Source organism: Phodopus roborovskii, unplaced genomic scaffold, assembly GCF_943737965.1.
Source record: "Phodopus roborovskii unplaced genomic scaffold, PHOROB, whole genome shotgun sequence".
NCBI classification, from domain to species: domain Eukaryota; kingdom Metazoa; phylum Chordata; class Mammalia; order Rodentia; family Cricetidae; genus Phodopus; species Phodopus roborovskii.
The window spans coordinates 3,243,150-3,266,713 of NW_026126516.1; the positions used below are offsets into that span (position 1 = coordinate 3,243,150).

The 23,564-nt window shown below is 50.4% G+C and overlaps 1 protein-coding gene across 2 annotated transcripts in view; it reads left to right on the forward strand.

The window, feature by feature from the left end:
* Rin3 (Ras and Rab interactor 3) overlaps positions 1-23,564 on the forward strand; it is a 93,368-nt gene that overhangs the window by 13,352 nt on the left and 56,452 nt on the right. For both annotated transcript variants that reach the window (XM_051196503.1, XM_051196502.1), the window contains exon 2: positions 15,589-15,796. In XM_051196503.1, the coding sequence (XP_051052460.1) occupies positions 15,589-15,796 (208 nt within the window). The remainder of the gene's footprint in view (positions 1-15,588; positions 15,797-23,564) is intronic.

The window sequence follows — 23,564 nt, forward strand, 5'->3', positions numbered from 1 at the left end:
GAGATGGCGCCCTTAGAATCAGCAGGAGAACAGTCAGCCTGGGGCACACGAGTGACACACTTGACACCCAGCAGAGGAACTGTGGCCACAGCTGCTGAGTGGGAGGGTTCCAGGTGACTCGGTGGCACAGATGCAGGACAGACGTCGTGACGCTGTGGTTTGTGTAAGACTCTGGTCAGGCCTGTGTCCTGTCTGCACCCTCTCGTTCTTAGCAGTGGCCCAAGGAGGGGCAACTGCTGGAAGCCAGCCAGCCTTGCGTTCTGAGTCGCCTTTCTGTTCAGAGATGGGGACTCCTTGGTCAAAGCACACTTCCCTCCCTCGACCAGTATCCATGCCCTGCAGCAGCCCCATGAAGCAGATGGGGGCATGTAACCCTTTTTTTGCTTTACTGCCAAGGAAGCTCGTTCAGAGAGGAAAGAGGGATAGCAAAAGCTCACACAACAAGTCAGTGGCAGAGGCAGATGATTGCTCCATTTCTAGGACAGAACTTTGCCTACCCTGCCCAGAGCCGCATAAGTTGGATGGTGGCCATAGCTGGTCATTTACTGAGTCATTTCTAAACTCTGGACGCCCTGGTTTTGGTGTTCCCCACAGCAGCCCTCTGGGTCAGTCAGGGTTGGTACTGCAGGCAGGTGCCTGGGTGAAGCACCTGGGTCTCTGTCCCCTTATGTGGTGAGTTGTGTCCCTCCCCTGCCCCTGCCCCCGCCACCCTGAGCTCCTGTGTCGGTGCATGGTGTGTGTGTGTGTGTGTGTGTGTGTGTGTGTGTGTGTGTGTGTGTGTGTGTGTGCTGTCTCTTTCCTTTCCACCTCAATCCAAATGGTGAGAACCCCACGTAAACAAGCAGCTTCCTGCTGTCTGTACCTCAGGCAGGCCTCCTTGTTGAGGGTTCCCAAAAGCTCCCTTTGTGGGAAAAGAAAGCAGCAGAAACAAGGAAGGCACCAAGCGGAGGGGTCAATACAAGCCCAGGAACCCCAGGAACTCCAGCAGCTGGAGTCAGCGTGGCCTGGCGTCCAGCCTGCCCCATGCAACAGCTCCTGGGAGGAAAGTCATTGATGACGGGGGGGGGGGGGGGGGGGGTTTCTTTCCTGCGGGGCTTTCCCATCAGGGCTGTGCTTAGGGAAGTGAGGCCCAGCAAGAATGTATGACTCCCCTCCTCACTCCCCTTTTCTTTACAATCACATATAACACAAGTTCACGAACACCCTGGAAAGGCAAGCAATAGAGAAGTCTAGATCTGCCGTATCCCCTGGGATAGCCACTGGCCTCATATAGCTGTCTACACGTTAAATGCAGTTAATGAAGATTGCACTGCATCTAGCAGGTTGCCAGCATCACACCAGCTTCCTAGAGACAGCACTGGCTACACTGCAAACTAGCAAAACCTACCAGCAGCCACTGACTAACGTTTGGAATGAGCTGGGTTCCTCTGGACCGATGTTCTGTACTGCACTTTTGTGGTATCCTGGAGACAGCATTCCTGCACTTACACAACTCCACATACACAATCCTGTCTGATCCCTCTGGCTTCTGGCCCTTTGGATATATGAGGATATTTTTCCTACTTGTTTTCCTCCAGAGGAGGGATCTGAATGTGTTAGTTGGCTCAGATAAAATAGCTAACAGAATCGACTCAAGGAGGAAGGGTTTATTCTGTCTCGTGTTTTCAGGTCCCCATCCCAGTCACCAGGCTCAGGTGTTCCGGGGTCTGTGTGTCAAGGCAGAGCATCAGGACAGAAGTTGTCTGCCTCACTGTGGCTAGGCAGCAGTGAGAACTCAATTGTGAAATACAGCCACCTCCTGAAAGCTCATGGAACCATGATCCACCAGTGAATGGCTGCCTGGATGAGGTTGAAGGTCTCCTGACCTGTCACCTCTCACAGGCCTCACTTCTCAACTCCACTACCTTGGACCCTTCACTCTTAGGTTCTGGGAAGACACTTCAGATCCACTCTGTGATGCTGGAGCACAGAGAAGTCAAAGGCCCTCAAGTGTGGGGAGTGCTGGCCCAGTCTTCCCCAGCACCGTCAGGATGTCCAAGGTGCTCCCAGGCAATGAGCTGGGCTGTGAGTGCCCCGCCCCAACCCATTCTGCCCTGTCTTGTACAAGAAGCCCAGACAGACAAGTAGCAAGTAAGTCTGGAAGGTTTATTCCTGGCTATCCACTCTTGTGTGTGTGTGTGTGTGTGTGTGTGTGTGTGTGTGTGTGTGTGTGTATGTGTGTGTGCGCACATGTGTGTGTATACATACCACATATATGTACTGTGTGTGCAGAGATATAAAGACAGTCTTCAGCTTTTGGTTGAGACAGGCTCTCGCCTTGGCCTGAAATCTCACTAAGTAGGCTAGTGAGCCTCAGGGAGCCCATCTCCCACCTCCTGTCTCGGGGATTACAGGCATGCGCTTTTATGTGGGTTGGGGTAGAACTCAGAGTCTACCTTTCTTTGAGGCAAGCTCTTTGCTGGCTGAGCCTCCTCAGCCCTGTTCTTCTACCTTCGTAGTTTCCACGGTTACTTTCTGATGACAGTATTAATATAAACGTACAAAGGTATAGTCTGTACAGAAAAGCATAAAGGAGACAGAAATATCTGGATTTTGGCGTGAAGAAACCCACAGTGCCTGCTACCCTCCCCGTGTAGAGCCAGGGCGGGGTTCCCCTCTCCCACCCCCAGGGGTGAAGGTGGGCAGGAGCTGTGTCTGTCTTCAAGGTTGTTCCTATAGGCATTAGTCAGATTCTCGGCCTTTCCCTCTCCACCCTCCACTCCTCCCTCTTCTCCCAGCCCCTTCCCTCCGCCCTCAACACCGCCACTCTGTCCAACAGAAAAACTCCGGACATACACGGTTCTGTCCGCGGTTCTGTCCGCTTTCAGTCATTCTTTCCATACCAGGACGCTGCATCATCTTGCATTTTTCACTTGCATAATTTGCCCCTCGTTTTTCTGATCCCGGATCAATGGGCATGTAGGTTGTTTCCAGTCATTTTCCCCGTACAGACAATACTCCAGTGACTCCAGGGGATATTGGCTGTTCCATGAATTATTTTGCACACAGAAACTCCATCTATAAAGATGACTCTCCACAACTGTTGGGTCAAAGGGTATGTGCATCTGCAATTGCATTATAAGTCAAAAAGTTACCCTCCATGGAACCTGATGTTCCGGCCAGCTAAATGCACCCTAGGAACTTTTTTAATGGCTGTATGTTATTTCAGTGTTTCTACTAAGTTTAGCATCTAATACTGCTCACTCTGTAGGTCAAGTGTGGGTGGATGTTGCCAGTTGCCTATACTGCCGATGTATCTTTATATGCCATTCCTTTTTTTCTTCCCTCGCCCCTGCTGTGTGCTGGGCCCTGATGTAGACATCCTCAGCACCAAAACACAGACTGGGAAGGAGAGGGGATCTACGAGGATGAGGGTGGGACACCTCCACGGTCTGATTTTTCCCTTTTCCGTCAGCCATGAGTCATGCCACAGGAAACATGTTTGCCTTCTTGAGAGATCTCTTTGAGGTAGGTTTTAAAAGAAAAATGGCCTGCTACAGATATGCTTAGCCCAAAGAGGGCCGAGCTCTGTGAGTGGGACAGCCACATGCTGCTCAGCCACACACAGGGAATCCTCCTAAGAAGAACTTGGCTTTCTTGGCGTTCACAGCCACCTTTGTTCTATCCCCTGCCCACAGTGCAGTCACATGATCCAAAGTCAGAAAGGGCAGCAAGGTGCCATGGAAAATCACCCCTCTCCACCACCGCTCTCTGTCCCCTCTGGGCACCTCTTGGCCACCTTTCCTTCTGTCCCTACACAGGTTTCCTGAGATCATCCTGGTATGAACATACAGGGCTTATCCATGCCATGAGGACTTGGGCCCCATGCCTTTGAGGCTGTTCTCTTCAGTCCTGGCCATTATACTGAATCCCGCCTTCTCCACATCTAATGATCTTTCTGGGTGTCTCTTTTGAATGGGTGGTGCAAGATGCCAGCTGCTCTTTGTTTTAAAGATTCATTTAATTTTTAGTTGTGCGTGTGCGCGTCTGTGTGTGCGCGTCTGTGTGTGCGCGTCTGTGTGTGCGCGTCTGTGTGTGCGCGTCTGTGTGTGCGCGTCTGTGTGTGCGCGTCTGTGTGCGCGTCTGTGTGCGCGTCTGTGGGGGGAGTCTGTGGGGGGAGTCTGTGGGGGGAGGTCTGTGGGGGGGTCTGTGGGGGGGTCTGTGGGGGAGATCTGTGGGGGGGGGTCTGTGGACGTATGAGTGCTGGTGCATAAAGTCCAGAAGAGATGTCATGTTCCCTGGAACTGGAATGGCAGCTGGTTGTGAGCCACCCGGTGTGGGTGCTTGGAACAAAACTCAGATTCTCTGCAAAAGCAGTGAACACGTTAATGCTTACTTCAATAGTATTATGATCAGCCTAGAATGGGCAGGTCCGTAGAAGAGCTAAATCAATATAATGGATGGGTGGATGGGTGGGTGGGTGGTGCCCATATTATTGGGCATTGCTTTCACTGAAGCACAACCTCAAGCTCTTAGAATCTGTATAGACAGTGCTCAGACTCCCACCCCCTCTTAAATACATGTGCAGAGAGGCAAAGACAGGAGCAGTGACTTGCGAAGGCCACCCAGTGGGACTTTCTGCAGCCTGCATGGTTTCCAAGCTCAGTTTTTTGTTTGTTTTTTGTTTTGTTTCTCTTGTTTTTGTCAGTTTGGAACAAGCTAGGACCATCTAGGAAGATGGAACCTCAATTGAGATAATACTTCTCTCTTTTCTATTGCTGTGACAAAACACCATGCCCAAGGCAACTGTAAACGAAAGCGTTTATGGGGGCTTACAGTTCTAGGGACAAGTCTGTGGCCTTTATGGTGGGGAGCCTGGTGGCAGGCAGGCAGGCAGGCAGGGTGATGGAGCAGCAGCTGCGAGTTTGTCTTATTCCCAAGTTGGAGACAGAAAAGAGCTGACTGGGAATGGCATGAGCTTTTGGAACCTCAAAGCCCACCCCCAGTTTCACATGCCCTCCCACAAGGCCCCGCCTCTTAATCCTTTTAAACGATTTCACCAACTAGAGACCAGGCCTTCAAATATATGAGCCCATGGAAGCCATTGTCATTAAAGCCACCACAGCCTCCATCAGACTAGCATTTTGTTGATCGGTGACTAATGTGGGTGGTGCCACCCCTGGGCAGGTGGTTCTGGGGTCTGTAAGATGGCAGGCTGAGCGAGTCAGGGAGAGCAAGCAGCTTTCTTCCATCCTGGTTTAGTTCCTGCACTGACTTCCCTCGATGATTGGCTGTAATCCGGACCTGTAAGTTCGATAAACAATTTCCAACCCCGAGCTGGTTTTGGTCGGTGTTTTAACACAGAGATAGAGGCAAACAAGAGCACACCCTAAGCACCAGGCAACACAGCCCTTGTCATATCAATGGCCAAGAACTGGCCCAATCACCTACAAACTGGGGCTGGACAGAAGTAGACAGTCCCATCCAAGACTTGGGGAGTGGGGCAGGATAGTAGAGCCTGAGCAGGAAGGGCTCCTGCGATCCAGAGGAAGTGCTGAAGGAAGACAGAAGGACTCAAAACAATCGAGTGAGTTCTAGGTGAAGAGAAACAGGGATGGAGACACAGTGGGTGTGACACAGTGAGCAGATCAGAGCATCTGAGAAGCAGGCTCAGGGCTGGTCTGCTGTAGTGAGGGCTGCCACTAAAGAGCCTTAGCATTGAAACCAGTACCTCTGTGGCCTCTGTGGGAGCCATGTGGTGTGTGTGTATGGGGTGAGTCCAAGGGCACGCTGGGACTCACGGTAGATTTAGGAAGGCAGGGCTAGGAACTGAGCTGTGACTACCAACTCCCAACTCGGGAGAGACAAAGGCCTCTGCAGGCAGACAGAAAGCGTGAAGGCTTCTGACTTGCCAGACCCCTTGATGTGGGCTGTGACGTATGACCTGAGGTGACCTGGTCTGCTCTCATTATTTCCGGGGGCCGGAAGATCTGCTCGAGCTGACTTCCCCTCAAAGAGGCTGTGGGCAGCCTGCAGAACTGGCCAATGCTGGGCAGAGCTGGAGAGGGCCTATCTCACCATGCAAGGCTTTCAGTGTTGGGAGAAGGAGAAATCCATAAAACATGGGTTCTGGTCACTGTCCTCCAAGTGCCTGTGGGTACTGGCCTGGACCTCCAACAGCCATTCCACCCCAGCAGTGGACGGCAGGTGTCTGTGGAGCATTGGTGATGGAGGTCTGAATCCAGCTACTTGCTACTTCTCCTCTATCCCACAGATCCTGGAGCTCTGCTTTGGGTCCTGCTTCTCCGCAGCCTGGGCCAGACCAGGAAAGAGGCAGCAGCTGGGGTTGAGTTGTGCACACTCAGGGGAAAGGAGCTGGCAGAAGAGACGAGGCTGGCCTGGCCTTCTGCCTTTTCTGTGCTGTCTTCTGGGACAGGGCCAGCCCAGCTAGAAAGAGAAGCCTTCAGAGGCCCACAGCCAAGGGTCAGATGAATCACAGAGCCATGGAATTCGCAGAACTGGGAGGACCCTTAGTCTTTGGCCTAACAGAGGCCCAATCAGTATATAGAGCAGCAGGCACAGACATCACTAGTTGATCACTAACTATGTAGACCAGTATATAGAGCACCCCACAGACATCACTAGTTGATCCCCACATTCTTGCTCTGTGGTACCCTAAACATAACTGTCTGAGCACTGCCAAGCAGCTGGGATTCATATGGGGAGAATCAACCTACCAGGCATCTGAGGTTGAGCCCAACCCTCTCCTTTTCCTACAGAGGCTGCTGAATCAGAGAGGGGAGGGAGGTGCCCAGTCTGTGATCAGACTCCATGCCCAGTGCCACACCTGTTCTGCCAACAGCAGCATTTGTTATGAACTACCTGACTCATGAATGCTGTTTCCCTTATTTCTGTGATGGAACTACACCCACAGGCAAATTAATCTGCTACAATTTCTCCAATTAGTGATCTATAGAAAACTGATGCTTGGTAACTTAGGACTTGTTAACAAGAGTTGACCGGATAGATTGTGAAGTCTGTCCATACAGAACAAATCCCATCTGTCAATAGGAAACAAAAGGTTGATACAGAAGCCATGATGGACCCTACTAGTCACCACAATAATGCGGGTAGACCTTGAGAATGTTCTGCAAAGGGCTGGGCAGTGGTAGTGGATGCCTTTAATCCCAGCACTTGGGAGATAGAGGCAGATAGACTTCTGTGAGTTCCAGGCCAGCCTGGTCTTCAGAGCAAGTTCCAGGACAGGCTCCAAAGCCAGAGAAAAACCCTATCTGAGAGAGAGAGAGAGAGAGAGAGAGAGAGAGAGAGAGAGAGAGAGAGAGAGAGAGAAAGTTTGCAAATCTGTAAAATGAAAGAAACTAAACAGTGCCCAGGTCCACTTACAGGAAATACCTAGACTAGGCGAGTCTGTAAAAGGAGAACAATCAAGTGGTGGTTGGTGATGGGGAATGGGGACTGACTGGCGGCTAAAATGTTCTGAGACTAGTTGTGGTGATGGCTGTGACAATATTAAAAACCATGGGGCCAGCCACTTTAGGAGCTATTTCAAAAGTGACTGCTTGTTCAGCATATTTCTAGAGACGGTGTGTGCCGATGTGTGGCTCGGTGTCTGTCTGAGAGCAGCAGCTGACAGATGTCCCACTGAGTGCTGTGTGTGTGGCAAAGGGACTGTTCAGTCTGCATGGCACAAGATCCTAGAGAGGGAGGTGTACATTGCCATCACAAAGTTGTTGGGGGGCGCTGTCAAGGGGCAGGAGGCTGTCACCGCAGACCAGCAAAATGTAGAAGAAGCAAGCGTCTCTCCATGAATCTGGAGCTCACAGATTGGCTAGACTGGCTGCCAGCGAACCCCAATCCTCTGCGCTGGGATTAGAGATGCACATTGCCACAGCCAGCTCAATCCTCGCCTTGGCACAGCAAGCACTTTATAAAATGAGCTGTCTCCTCAGCCCTCACCCTGTCCCCCGCTGTCCTAGTAGGACAGCCCTGCCTTTTGGCACTTCAGCCTTCCCTCCCTCCTGACTCTGGTCTGAAGACCTCATCTCATCTAGCAGTTGCCATTTGCTCCGTCAGTGACGGACTGAGCTCTTGACAGCGCTGTCTCCTTTAGTCCTTAGCTAAGGTAGGTGGGATGTTCTCCCAGGTTTACCAGGGCCATGAGCGTGCAGTGGCCCCAGAATGAGGCTCTATCCCTTCCCTGGGACTGTAACCTGCCTTATGCTACTGTGAATATGCTAAGGCCAGGCTTTCAGGTCTGAAGGTCTTTAGTGTCAGATGCTGCTCTTTGCCCCAAATCCTGTAGCACCAGGGGGGGGAGAGGAGTGGTTCCCAATGGCTGCCTTGGGCTTCTGTTAGAATGTCCTAGAGATGGGGTCCAAGCTGCTCCCTAAGTCTCTGGGTGGCCATGGACTGCCCCCCCCCACCCCAAGCTGGACTCTCCGATTCCTTCCTAGCATGGGTGTGCAGGCTTCTGATCTGACTTCAAAGCTCTGAAAAGGCAAAGCATAGATGTCATCTCCATGGAAACCAAGAATAAGTGCTGAGATCAGGCTGCCGGGGAAGGTAGTGAGCCCCTGTCCCTCCCAGCAGATGGGCTGAGGGTCTTGTTCAGGCAGAAGGAAAAGATTTGGCTTCCTTAGACTACCTTCCCTAGACCTCAGAGAATGGGTGCAGGCATGTGGGCTTTGTTTTTTTCAAGTAAATGTTCGAGCCCAGGGCTGGTGAGCTGGCTCAGCAGGTAAAGCACTTGCTGCCAAGCCTGACAGTCCTGACTTTGATCACCAGGACCCACGCGGAAATAGGAAAGAACCAAGTAGACTCTCAACAAATTGTCCTCTGACCTCCACACTGTTGTAGCACATGGGCTCCACATCCACACACAGTACATAAATAAACACAATTTAAAACTTAGAACTATTCCAAGTCCAGAGAAACCTACAGAAAACTCAGCAATGCCCTGTGTAGGTGCTGTCCAGCTCAAGTCATCCCCTTGTGTTACCAAGTTTGTCCTGAATCTTCGTTAGTAGTCTTAGGACACTGCTCCAAGGCTCCTTCACCTCCACCAGCGAGCATCCTTACCCTTCCCGTGCCAGGGAGCATCTTTACCCCCCTCCCCGCCTGGGAGTATCTTACCTCCCTACTAGGGAGCACCCTCGCGCCCCCGCGCCCGGGAGCACCCTCCCGCCCCCCCCCCCCGCGCCCGGGAGCACCCTCCCCGCCCCCCCGCGCCCGGGAGCACCCTCCCCGCCCTCCCGCCCCCCCCGCGCCCGGGAGCACCCTTGCCCACATTGGTGAGCTGTAGCCATAGAGGATACACAGCTGTCATGAATGCTTTTTGAACTCCTCATGTAGTTTGCTTATTGCTCTCTGTATTCTGTTTTCATTTGTTTGACTTTAAGACTTTCTCTTTGGGCTTTGTTCCAGACTCCTGGGGTAGCTGAAGAAACAGAACAAAGAATTCCTGTGGCAGCTCCTCTCATTGATGTGAACAATGTCTCCCTCCTCCTCCCTCTTCTTTTTCCCTGACTCAGTAAAATGCTAAGTGTCAGGCATCGTTTGGTTTTTGTTGTCGTTTGCCTTACAGACCTCAGTGACTTCCTCTCAAGAGCTGAGGACATGCATCCCTTTCACCTTTGCCCCAGGGAAGTGATCACCAATGCAGTCAACTGAGGGATGACTTCCCGGAAGTTTACCTGTCCATGTCTTAGGATTTGCACTTTGGTGGGGATGCACATGGTATGTGCAGGTGTGGTACGGTGTGAGCAGGTGATATATATGTTCATGTATGCATCCATGCATGCTGATAACGGAGGCCAGAGGTTGATCCTGGATGTCCTTCTCCATCATTCACTGCCTTATTTTTTCAGGTGGGATCTGTCACCTAACCTTGCCATTTTGGCTAGGCAGCTGACGAGCCAGCTCCATGGACCCTCCCATCTCTGCCCCTACTTCCAGTGTAGGTTACAGACCTGTTCTCTCACACTTGTCTTTCATAGATATGCTGGGAATCTGAACTCAGGTCCTCCTGCTTGCACAAAAAGCATGTTACCTACAGCCAGCATCCTGCCCTGGAATCTTTCTCCCATTTTCCCCCGGTACATGACACAGCAATGGTGGCCTTTGTGACCATCTACAGGAGAGGAGGTGCTGGGAAGCGTGAGAGACAGCATCTCACCTCTCAGATCTGACAGATTGTCATGTGAGTGGTCACAACCTTCCATTCTTAGGGGAGACACACACACACACACACACACACACACACACACACACACACACACACATACACACACACACGCCTGCCTAGCTTTCAGACCTGAGAAATAGTTCTTCTTAGCCTTGGTCTGTTACCCATTTTGCCTCACAGTAAGTGAAGCACAGTGGGCAGAGGAATGGGGTGGAGCTGGGTGAAATGAACCGGCAAGTGATCTCGAAGTCTAGGTATCCCTGGCAGAAGAGGTGGCCGCCCACGCTGTTACCTAGGGAGACCTAGCTCAGCTGTTCCCATGGGCCAGGCTTTACCAGCTCCATGGAATAGATGAGAAATTGTTGGTTTAAGAAAATTTTCCTCATAGAAGCAATGTGTAATCATTAAAATGATTTGAGCTACCTCCCTGCTCCGCACATCTCAGAACTGTCTATAATGATGCCTTGCATGGCCGTCTGGAAATTATTCCTTGTGCATATTTATGTGTCTCTGTATGTATCTGTTCCCAAACAAGATTTTTTTTTTTAAAGATTACTGAATTTTCTTTGCCAGCTACTATAAGGATATGCGAATGTGGAACTTTAAAAAAAAAATCTGTTTTTTCTAAAGTTAAAAGTTTTAACTTACTTTAAAATTTTCTTTATTGCATTAATCATTTAATTATTTATTGGCATGTGGGGGTATGTGTACCATGAGGTACCTGTAGAGGTCAGAGGACAAGTGGTAAAGAGCTGGTTCTTTCCTTCCACCATGTGGATCCCGGGGAACAAACACAAGGCTGCAAGCCCTTTTACTCACTGAGCCATCTTACTGAACCAATTTTTGGGAACTTTTTTAGTGCAATGGTTAGAAACACAGATTCCAGAGGCTGACCCCAGGGTGTCTCATCTTAGGACCCTTAACTTGTTTCGGCTTGCAAAGACCCTTTCTCGAAGTCTCATACATGGGTACTGGGGGAGGGAGATTTAGCACTTTTGGGAACACAGTTCAGCCTGGTGCAGCAGGTATGAGGGTGGCAGAGCTCACGTCGCCTCTGTGACCTCTCCATGCCTTCTCTGCTCCCTTGCAGCCCTGTGCAGAGTGTCTGGGCCTTGCCAGAACTCATGATGATAGGTGGGTTAGCATGGCTTTTTCCTAGTCCTCCCATCCCTCAAACCCTCCAATTTTTGTCCGAGTCTACACAAGAGGGTTCAGTTTTCTCAGGAAAGCTTCCAGGAGCTCACCAGGCAGCCAAAGCCTCTGGCTCTTGGCCAGGAAACTTCTATACTCGCCTCCAAGTGGCTGGCAGCCAGCCAGAGCCCAGGCTGCCATCCCATTGCTCTGAACCCCCAACAGGGTGTCTGTCTTCTTCCCACTTGGGTTCATTAGGCCTGCGACAGAGCCCAGACCTTCCTCACTGTTCCAGGGCTGCTCAGGACATCCCAGAGAAGCTGGGTGCTGAGGTGTACTGTGGACTTCTTGGGCAAGTGACCACAGGTACACAGAGGCAGCAGTGTCCTGGACAGCTGTGGGAGGGGAAGGTTGTGGGGCCCCTAGAGCCATTGCTCGAGCCATGCGTTGAAAGACATCACTCTTGGAGGGCTTCTGTTTGTGGCAGAGCTCCTCTATAACCCTGGTCTAGTTCCTTTGTGCTGTCGACTCTGTTCATGATGGCCCTGTCACTGTCACGTGTCTCGCCTGCTTGCTGCTTTATCTACAATCAAAGATTTCAGGGTACAGTGGCTCCAGCCTCTGCTGTCAGGAGGGAGGGCGTGGGTGTCAAGAGTCTCTGCTCTGCCAACAGATGGCAGGCACAGTGCCAAGAGGGTTCAGCCACCATCGCTGACAGCAGGAGTCACAGCCGCAGGCGAAGCTCAGAGTGGGCCAGCTCAGCGTGTGAGATCACGCCTCCTGCCTGTTCACCGCGACGGCTGAGAACACAGGCTCCCCTGTGTCATCTTCTTTAGCTCTGGCAGATACCATGTGGCTTTGTCCCTTAGTTTCGGTCACTTTCAACCTAATATGAAGATTACACCTCCCCGAGGCCTTGGTTTCTCCAATTTCTCTATACCTTGCCAGGAGACAAGGACTGTGGCTTTTGACCTGTTATAGAGTCCTCTAGGCCAAACAAAAACAAAAAAACAAAGAACAATTCCCCACACGCACTAGCAAAACAAAAAACAAACAAACAAACAAAAAAGAAAACATAATTGCTCTGAGCCAGCCCAGCATGGACCCTGAGGAACCTCAGAGCTGACTTTCCCTGTAAGCATCTTCATGTTGGGTTGACCCATGGTGCTTGTCACTGCCAGCTGTGTGGACCAGGCTGGCCTTGCCTGTTGATTCACCACCTCCCTGGGGTTCGTTACTTGGTTAAGAAACTTGGATCTGTCCTCTTGGCAACTGTCTGTGCTCATGCCATGTTTCCTACATGCTAGCACTCATGGGTTGCCACCAGGACCAGCTGTCTCGCACGCAAGCCAGCAGCACAGAAGGGAGAGTACCATTCACTCTGGTCCAATGAGCTGAGTCCTCATATCAAGTCTACACAGAGGGGGACTGTAACAGGAAGTAACAGGAAGAGAACACAGAAGCTAGTTCTGCTGAATTACAGGTAAACACTGTGCTAAGTCTTTAATAGACTCTGCAACAGATTGCCACAGTAATTCTGTGGGGAAAAAAGACCTTTTTTGTGTTTTTTTTGCAAAGACTTTTTTTTTTTTTTTTTTTTTAAAGGTAATTAACTGAAGCCAAGAGAGGTAAGATAATGAGCCCGAAGTCACACAGCCTGAATTCGGATCCGGGCTTCTGGTCCAGCAATTAGGCTTCATCTGAATGGGCTTCACAGGATGGGAAGAGCTTAATCTCACTTTCCCGAAACAGCAAAGTTAAATGTGAAACATGGCAAAAGAGCAGATTTTGCGGCGAACTGTCATACCTACCACTTGCCCTTAATGTTTTTCCCTGTTTGTGTTATTACAGGCCTTCATCTATCTGTAAGTTCACTCTGTTTTTGTGAGTTCCAGAGGAAGTACTAGACCTCCCTGAATGTGTTAGCATATGAGTTAACTACAGAGTTCAGTATTAGATTACTGTTCTTTATTGCTTTAATATAAAATGGATATGAGCCAAATAAACACGCGGGTGTGAATATACACTGCTTGAACTTCACATTGATTCATGGCATCTGTTTTCTTTGCCCCTGGATTTAATTTAGTGAGGGCATTTGTGATTCACCCATGCGGTTATTCATCATCGGTGGATCTCTTTATTGCTAGCTGTTCCCTTGTGTGGGGAACCCAGCTTCTTCATCCCCCCTCCCATCAATGGGTACCTGGGCCAGTTTTGAGTTATTGTAAGTTAAGCTGCTTGGCAGAGGTGTGTACATGTGTCTGTGTGCACATGCATAGGTCCACGTGCGTGTGGAAGGCAGAGGACGAGCTCTTCTTCAGGCATGTTCCATCTTGCTTTTTGAGACAGGATATGGTGGTTTAAATAAGAATGGCTCCTATGGGCTCATATATTTCTCTTGCTTAGTCATCATGGAGTGGCACTACTTGAAAAGAATTAGGAGGAGGTGTGGTTTTGTTGGGGTGGGTGTGTCCTTGTAGGAGGAAGTGTGTCACTGTGGGGAGGGAGAGCTTTGAGATTTCAAAAGCCCAAGCCAGGCCCAGTACCCTCTTCCTCCCTGCGACTGTGGGTCCACATGCAAAACTCTCAGCTCCTTCTCCAGCACCATGCCTGTCTGCCTGCCTGCCGCCACGCGCTCCCAGCCATAACCGTGGACGGCCTCTAAAACTGAGAGCAAACCCCAATTAAATGCTCTCCTTTATGAGAGCTGCTGTGGTCAAGGTATCTCTTCACAGCAATAGTAACCCTTGGACACTAGATCTCTCACTGACCTAGAACTTGCCAAGGAGGCTAAGCTAGCTGCCCAGAGAGCAAGCTCCAGGCATCTACCTGTCTCTACTTCCTCAGTGCCGAGACTGCAAATGTGTGTGCCACCATGCCCAGCTTTCTATGTAGATTCTTGAGTATCAAGTTCAGATCTCATGCTTGCCTGGAAAATGCTTTGTTTCCAGTCATCCAGACCTGGGTAGACGTTTTCAACTCTAATTCAGCTATTTTTATTTTTAATACAATGGTTGTTTTGGACATCTTGTCTCATGCGTTTTTCTTATCTGCTGGAGTGAGTCAAGGGCCCTATGGGAACTACAGGCAGTTCAAGCAGAAGACTTGGAAAAGAAATGTAGATTCTATAGAGGTGATGGACAGCTGTCTTTGTGGGGTGTTAGTGGGGCTCCTTTCAGGATAAGAATGCCTTCAATAATAGGGCACTGACCTTAATTCTTTAGGAAGTTGGACCTGCAGAAGATTTTAGAGCCAGGAAGCACAATGTTAGGTCCCCGTGACTAAAGCTAGAGTCTGGAAGTTTCCATTTGGTCATTGGAAAGCAGCAGTCTGTAACTCATGATGCAGAGAGGACCCTGTGTGTGTGTGTGGGGGGGGAGGTGTCCACCTCTATAAGTCTGCAGGGAACAGGGTGTTAGAGGGTCCTTCCCTCAGCGTTGGGACTCTAGGGGAGCTGCTTCAATACCTACAGCCAAGGCTCCCAATGACTCCAGAGCTCCGGAAGTCCCCTGTCCTCCTGGAAGTTCACCTTCCACATTCATACCTGCCCCCATCCCTGAAGTTCCTCCTGGACACCTCTCCGCCAGACAGCTGACATTTTCAGTCTAAAATCACTGTGTGCTGGGGTCCTCCTTGGCCTTCCAGCCCCCCTAGCCCTTCCCCTGCAGTTGTCCCATCCAAACTACTCCACCTAGCACCTCCTTTGTCTCTGAAATGAAAATGCCCGGATGGTTTGTGGGGTTCCCACCCTCTTCTGTTTTGCACTCTGTGGTCACCTCAGCCTATATTTTCAGTATGGCCCAATCAATCACTCTTAACCCGGTGACCCACATGTGGCAAATCACATGTGGTGCAGGTCTCATTCACGGCGCTAACTACATGGGCGTGGGCAAGTCAAAATGGAGCTCTCTGTATACAAGTCATGTGTGTAACTCATCGTCTGCCAGCTGTTCTTTACTAAAAGATTTCAAAACCCTCCTTCGGGGTCTACTCAGATGCCAACATGCTTCTTTGAGTTCACCTGGGCCAGTGTGCCCACCCTACTCCCGTTACTTTTAATCTCTTCTTGGGCCTTAGCCGGCTGTGTCTGTCTTACTTGCTATGATGATAACACGCCTTAGGTGGAGACTCACTGTTGATACCATTCCCCAAAAGGGCCCTGGCCACACAGATGTTAAATGAGCAAATAGGGTTGATTCAATCCCTAGTTGTTGTCCACCCTTCCATGGCTCTGAAGTGTGCACCGACCGTTTGATTCTGTGTCCTGTTCTCAGTGCTACTCCAGATGCTGGCAAAGGAGAGGGAGAGGAAGATGAGGAGAAAGACGGCATGAGGCTCCGTCCGCCAACCACCCTAAAGAACTGCATCTCACGCCGGGGCATCAGTGTCCTGGAGAAGCTGGTGAAGACCTGCCCTGTGTGGCTGCAGCTAGGGCTAGGCCAGGCGGAGGCTGCCAAGATCCTGCAGCAGGAGGTTGCTGGGGTAAGTCTGTTCTGTCCACCCTGGATCGCACCCTACAGAAGTGGGGGCATGTAAACAACTGCTTTCTGCTCTTCTTCTTGCCTCTGTTTGTCTGACATGGAGTTTGTCTGGGATGAATGGTGGGGATGTGAGGCTTGTGCTAGCAGGGGCTTCTGGGGCATTCAGACACCAGAGTTATAGGACTGTGCTGGCTCTCTCTGACTTTGAGAGCTGGGTCACTGATCAGGGACATGAGTGTCAGAGGTAACATGATTTATATGCCCCTTGTTTATGGACAAAATCGAGAGGCCATGTGGCTCATCAGCAGATGTCCTGAAGTTGGGCTTTGAGGTGGGCAAATGGCCCTAGGTTTCTGGGACTCATTTTTGTTTCTTTGAAATGGGAGCTTTAATAATCTCCTCTCTATATGCTGTCCCAGTTCATGGGGAGATGGAGTGAACAGTAGATGGTGGATGGGTGGGTGGGTGGATGGGTAAATGGGTGGGTGGATGGGTAAATGGGTGGGTGGATGGGTAAATGGGTGGGTGGATGGGTAAATGGGTGGGTGGATGGGTAAATGGGTGGGTGGATGGGTAAATGGATGGATGGGTGGGTAAATGGGTGGGTGGGTGGGTAAATGGGTGGGTGGGTGGGTAAAGGGTGGGTAAATGGGTGGGTAGGTGGGTAAATGGGTGGGTGGGTGGGTGGGAGTATAAATAAATTGATGGCTGGATAGACAGAGGTGACCAGGTGACAGTTGATAGAATGAGTCAGAGCGCCTCCCCTGCCCCTGTCACCCCGCACACATATTTTCTCAAATGCTATTCCTTTCAAAAACAGCATGTAATTTGTTTTAATTATAAAAGTGATCCATACATGCATTCATTATTTAAAAAAAAAAAAACAAGCTGGACAGAAATGAACAAAATTGTCAGAAGTAAAATGTCTAATGAAGGATTTTTCCACCTACTCAAGGCCAACTCACTCCCCAGAAGGCTTTTTAAAAAATGTTAAGGCAGAATACACATCGCATCACACCACATCGAAACAGACATTTAAAGTGCACCACAGGCGTTTAGTGTGCTCTGGGGCCATGCAGTTGCCACCTCCATCTGGTCCTGAGACATTCTTTCTTCACCTGTTCCCATTAAGCAGCTCCTATCCACTCCCCCTCCCCCAAGACCCTCTCTGCTTCCGGATCATCTGACAGAGACCAGGGTTGTACCCTTCAGGCGTCTCCCACAGTGTCCCACACCCTAGCAGCCCTATTCCCCATCGTGTCCCAGGTTCTCTGCCACTGTCTTCTCAGGAGTGGACCATGACCCCCAAACTACCTAAGGCAACTATTGCTATTACTTCCCAGGGGCCACAGGGAGGGAGCAGCAGAGCCAGGATTTGAACCTGGGCTGTCGTGCTCCTAGAATCTGTGTCACACTGTGTCTGTTTGACGCTGGGGACTCTTGCTTCCTGGCTGTTCTCACCTGGGTGTGGTTTGTGGCACTTCTCTGTCTCAGGCACTTCTCAACCTCAGTCTAAGGCTTGGGGCTCAGACTCTTAGCCCCAAATAGATCAGCTGCACAGAGCTGTCACTTATGCCTGATGTGGGAGGACTGGAAGCCAGAGGACTGGAAGCCAGAGGACCTAGCCAAGTCAGCCATCCTGCCACTAAGTGAGTGGAGGGCTGGGAAGGTGCCCAGAGGTCAGCCTGAGTGTCCATAGATGCCTTCTTCCCCAAGGGGTCCGTGGCAGGAAGCAGGGAGGCAGGGAGGTGATGTGGTCCAGAAGAAAAACCTACCGTTTATTCCTCTCTAAAGGTCTCCAGTCCTTCAGTGACTGGGGCCCACGCAACAGGTACCCAGAGCAGCCTGTACCTCCCCCTGTGAGGCAGGATTCACTGCTCCATTCTCCTGAGGAAGCAGCTTACAGGTGGGCCAAGGAGCAAGCTGGTGCTCGTGTGTTGTCTGCTTTTCTGTTGTTGTGACAAACACTGTGACCCAGACAACTCACAAAAGGAAGAGTTTATTTGGGCTTACGGTTCCAGAAAGAGTCTGTCATGGAGGAGAACTGGCAGGTGTGGAATAGTAAGAGTTAACATCATGACCGACAAGCGCAGAAGCAGAAGGAGAAATCTGGCTATAGAAAAGTCCCTTACACTCAAGGCCCACCCCAGTGGCATCCTTCCTCCAGCAAGGCCATGCCTCCTGAATCTACCCCAAAAATGCCCCCAACTGGGGACCAAGTATTCAAATGCCTGACCCTATGGGGGCATTCATCATTCAAACTACCACAGCTGGCTGTCAGGAAGGGTATGCCCAGTTTGTGGGAACGAGAGCCTAGTCACGGAGCAGTAAGGAACAGATCCACCCCACCCCAGCCCCTGGAAGAATATTTGATGGGAGTCATATCACAACCAGGGCAACAGACGTGGCCTTGTCAGAAGTATTTCTGTGGCTAGAGGTAGGCTCAGTGGTATCATAAATGCTGTGTTTAGCAAGCACCCCAACTCCCTGTACCATCCTTTCTTCAAAAAGCACAAGAACCTGACATCTTCCAGGCCCCTAAGGGCAGAGATGGCTGTTTGGATTGTTTGTGAGCACCATCCCTGTGCTGTCCAGATGTCATCTTGTCATCAAGAAGGCTCTGCTTTTATCCTATTTCAGGAACTGTGAGGAGGCCTGAGTGTTTCCTCAGTGCCGGCCTTTTAGAGCCACTGGTATCCAGAAAAGAATCAAGAAACGAGGTTGGCAGAGGTTATCCACACTAACTGACCCCCCCCCCCCCTGGAAAGCAGCGTGGAGCACACACCTCAGAGCAGACCAGCCTGATGGTCTGGAAGCTTCGTGCTGTTAATCCGTCTATTATAATTACAGAGGTTTGACAGTTCATTTTTCCAGCCCTCTCTCTCTGCCTGTTCTGTGAGAACAATTCCCTGCCGGGAACAGCCCTGCGTTAAAGGGATGTGGAGCTGGCTTCAGGAGGCAGGACTGGAAGCTAGGAGTCTAGGGATGGCCCAGTGCAGAGTGAATAGCAAGGCTGCTAGCCCTGGGGAGTGAGGTCACTCACCTACCTCAGGTTATGAGGCTAGTGAGTGGGGACTAGGCCAGCAAAGGAGAAACAGGAAAAAAGCAAACACAGTCACCCTCAGAACACCATATTTTACCTGCACATTAACTATGGATAGAAAACGTTTTGGGGGACAGTTCATCTACACTGAACAGTGTAGACTCTAAATGGTACAGCATAACCCCCATTTACACATCACTGGCCTGGCTCAGAGATGACGAATGGTCCCAGAATGGTTTAGAGAGTAGAGGAGGATGTGAGCAGGTTGTATAGAGATTCAGGTGTGTTAGCTAAGGACAGGGATATATTCTGAGAGGCAATGACCACAACTTCTTACTTAAGCTAAGATGGCCACTGCCCATATTATTTGATTCTTGTACCTTGGTCCCTGTCTGCTAGGCACAATCAGTATCCACCTTTTCCAGTTGGGGTACAGAGATGTTGACTCGTTTGCCTAAAGTCACACAGTTAGGAAGAGTGGGGTTGGGGAATATAGTTCAGGGAGTTGTAGGCCAGCCTAAACCACAGTGTAAGACTCTATTCCAAAGAAAAAGGGAGGAGAGGCTCATAGTGAGATCTTCAGAGATGCTGGGAAAGCCCTTTGCACACTATGGTTCCCACAGAACCAGTGTGGTGATACACTAGTTTGAAAACCACAGACACCATGGGTGGTCCCTGTGCTGTAAGACATTCCAGAGATCTCCTGAGTCCACCTCCCGAAGCACTGTGAGAGGCAGCCTTTGTCGTGCCTGGAGCCAGCTCTCTAGCCCCCAGTCTGTGTGACCTTGGCCACATCTACTTCCTTCCCCAGGACCTGCCTCTACTCCCAAGCAGCCTCTTCTCTGATAAGGAGTTGGGAACACTGTGGCCCTTTTTAAAAGGAAAACAAAATCAATGTATCCAGCAACAGGGCAGTCAGAAAGTTGCCTTTATTTGTTCTGCACTCAGGCTGGTTTGTTATTTTAGTGAGAATGGCTTTAGAGCTATGGAAAAGTTGCAAGCATAGAACAGAGAGTGCCCTGTACCCTGAGAACAGAGCATGCCCTGTGCCCACCCACTCGCAGGCTCCCCCCCCCCCCAGCAGCTAACCAACACTTGCCACAGTTACTGTACCAGTCCTGATACATTAGTGTCAGCTAAAGTCTGATGTCCTCTGTCTGCTCTAGGACCTCTCCAGGACGCATATGCCATGCATTCAGCATACTCCTTTGACTCCTCTTGGTGGTGACAGATTGTTTTTCAGACAGATTTGAGGACAGATTAGGCTTTTAGCAGGATGTCCTCCGTTGGAGTTTGTCTAGTGGTTACGTGTAGATTGACCAACCTGGGTGGAGTAACAGGGGCAAAGCCAGTGCCAGCCCATCATTCAAAGGTCCTATGTTAGCCATGGTTTTTGTTGCTGTGATGAGTTTGAGAGAGACCTTTTAAAAGACAAGGATTTACATGGGTTCATGGTTTGAGAGACCTTAGCTCGTATTTAGTTAACACTGCTGTGGACCTGAAGTGATGCTGAACAGTATGACAGAGCCAATGATAGGCAAAGCCCAGTACCCCTTTGTAGACAGGAAGTAATGCCCATCACCCCATGGTGGACAGGAAGTGATAGAGCAAAGCCTATCAACTCACAGCAGTCAGGAAGTGATGAAGCAAAGTCTAACAACTCTTGGTGGACAGGAAGTAACAGCAAAGCCAATCGTGTCATAGTGGACAGGAAGTAACAGCAGAGCCCATCGCCTCATAGTGGACAGGAACACACACAGCCAAACAGGAAGGAGCCAGGGTCATATAAGGACCCACCCTCAATTGCCTGTTTCCTTTAGTCAAGCCACATCTAAGGTTCCCAGAGCCTCTGAATGAACACCCTAAGTCAGGGACCTCGGCTTTAAGTCTTCAACACATGAATCTGTAGGGGACATTTCCTGCACAATAGCAATGCAACTTGTCCTGATGGTGTTGGCTTTGCTTGCCCCCTGCCAGTTTGGGACCTCTCTCTCCCACACCTCACTCTTACCCTCCCCTTTCCCTGTTACTCTTTGGAAGGGAAGCCCCTCCGCTCTAAAGAGGGGCGGTGCACCCTGCCTCCTGTGTTCAGGTCCCAGCCTTGAGTTCCTGCCTTGACTTCCTTCAATAATGGACCATGAGTGATAAGATGAAATCTTTTTCCTCCCCAAGATACTTCTGGTCACAGTGTTTGTCACAGCAATAGAAAGCAATCAAGGACATGGTTCTTGGGTCCCTTTGGCCCCAACACTCTGTGATTGTGAATGCAGGTGTCCTTGCCTGCTTTCTGTTTGGAGCACTTCCTTATTTTCTGGCCATACAAGATGCTGTTATCTTGTGCACTCGCCTCAGCCCAGGGTCCAGCCACATCCTGTGTCTCCAAGGACTTCTGCTTCCTTTGGTTAAGGAACTCTCCTAGAAGCCAAGGTCTTTATGTGACCTGGTTATGTTACTATTGAGTTGTCCTCATTTCTGGGCTGAGAGTTTTCATTTATTTATTTCTCTATTTACGGGGGAGTGGGACACGGGCCGTGGTGAGAGTATGATGGCTCTCAGAGGATGACTAGATACTCTTCAATGAGAAAAGTCTCTGTGGTAGAGAGGGTTTAGCTTAAGAGCTGTGGGAATGCATGCCGTCCGACGGAACGGCAGACGATGGTTTGGCAGATGGCAACAGTGCTAATTCCCTTCCGACAAGTTCCTTGGGTATACGGGGAAGTCCTATTTCCCTCTGGTGGGCTGAAGCTGAGACCAGGAGAAAGGTAGCATTGAAAATGGTGGGGAGGATCAGTACCGGTCCCCTCTCTCACCCCTGTGGCAGCCCTGTGAACAGGAACACACTACACTCTACATTCATCCACACTTAGGAATCAACCCTGTGAGGGGAACACAAACCCTGAGTAGCAGCTCATTCAATTCCATCACTGGCTGACTTCAGAGGCCCCAAATATTACAGCGCCAGCCCTCAGCTTAGTCCTTTGGCTTGGCTGAAAAATCTAGTATTCTTCCATCTAACATCCTCTGACCTGCTGGGCCTTGAGTGGGGGTACTCTGTGTGGGGCTGGGACATTTGGATCTCCCCCCTTCAGTGCTTGAGAAGCTAATCCATCCATTGACACCAAGTTGTGTGTCTCCTCTCTGAAAGAGGAGCTCTTGGCACGCTTTTAGAGCTCCCAAGGTGACTCTGAGCTGTGACCAGCCTTGAGAAATGCTATCTGGGCCTTGCCATGGCCATGATGTAAGTCAGAGGAATGACGAGCTACGGTTTCCCATGGCTCATAAACGAAACTTGGTCCATTTCCAGGTCTCTGATCTTCTGCCTGCACTCCTCAGCTCTGTTGGGGTGGGAGCTGGGGTAAGGACCTTGGCTGCAGGTGCCTAGGATGGCCCCTGGGCTGCCCACCTAGCCTTGGAAGTTTTTTGCTTTGACCAAATAAGATGCAACCTCATAGGCATGATGGGAAATTTCTCCAGGTACAAACAGCTCTGGTCCAAAATGAAAGATGAAAACAAAACCATTTCAGGCCCTTGCTACCAGATCTAGCCAGCAACATTCTACTGAGGTCTCATTGCCTGGGCAAGAATGAAAAAGACTGTGTAAGGATACCCATCCCAAGCCTGCCCACCTCCCCTAGGTCAGGGTGGGGCTGGCAGGTCCAGCCTGGAATCCCTTTCAGCCCGCCTCTGAAACCCAGGGCATAAGAGCCTCCTGCTAGCATAGCACCATGCCTGGTTGGAAAAGGTCCTTACAAATGACAGATGCCCCCGCCTGCCTCAGGAAGTTCCCAGGGTTTTGAAGCTCTGTACCAAGGACTGGAAACAAAGACCAGCTGTATTTCATATTGTGCCACACCCACTCACACACTCATTCACACGCATTTCCTCCAGTCCCGCTGGTTCCCATGGACCTATGGGCAAGGAGATAAATTGACCTTGAACCTCTGTCGAAGAAACAACGTGACTTCATATTTGAGAGACATCTTTAGGACAGTTAAAGTTCAGTGTCTCGACCATTGTCTCTGGGCAGGGAGTGAGGCGTAATGGAAGCATCTAGAAACAAGCAGATAGACGAGCTACTCCTCTTCCCTCCTCTCCACTTCTTCTCTTGTTCCCTTCACCCTGCCCAGAAGAGAGGTTGACCCCCCCCCACACACACACACCCGTTTCTCACTTCAGCTAACTTCCAGAAGGGCCATGCATACTCACGAAGGAACAACCTTTAAGAGCCTGGGACCCAGAGTCCAACAGCCTGAGTTTCAAACCCATATCTGTTTAACCCCAGCACTTGGGAGGCAGAGCCAGGTGCTGGATCTCTGTGAGTTCAAGAGAGCAAGTTCCAGGACAGCCTCCAAAGCTACACAGAGAAACCCTGTCTCAAAAAAAACCAAATAATAATAACAATAATAAACCATTTCTAGCATTTCTTGTTCTATCTTAAACATTACTTGGCTCTTCTTACCTGTTTCCTCATAACCACACCCCCTGTAGAATTAGCATGTAAGTTCATGTTTGGGGCTGACTGGGGAACTGGTACGTGTCAGCTACAGTGGCTCAGGGGCAATGAGCTCATGTGTGCTTTATTAATAACACTACACTCATGCTAGGGTGATCTGGCAGTGTCATGGTGGGATTAATAAGCAGTAGCCATGGCAGCAGCATTTGGAACGTAGGGAGAGGTCTTCTCCAGAGCCTCCCACACTTGGGGATGTCCTGGTGTCCTTGCTCC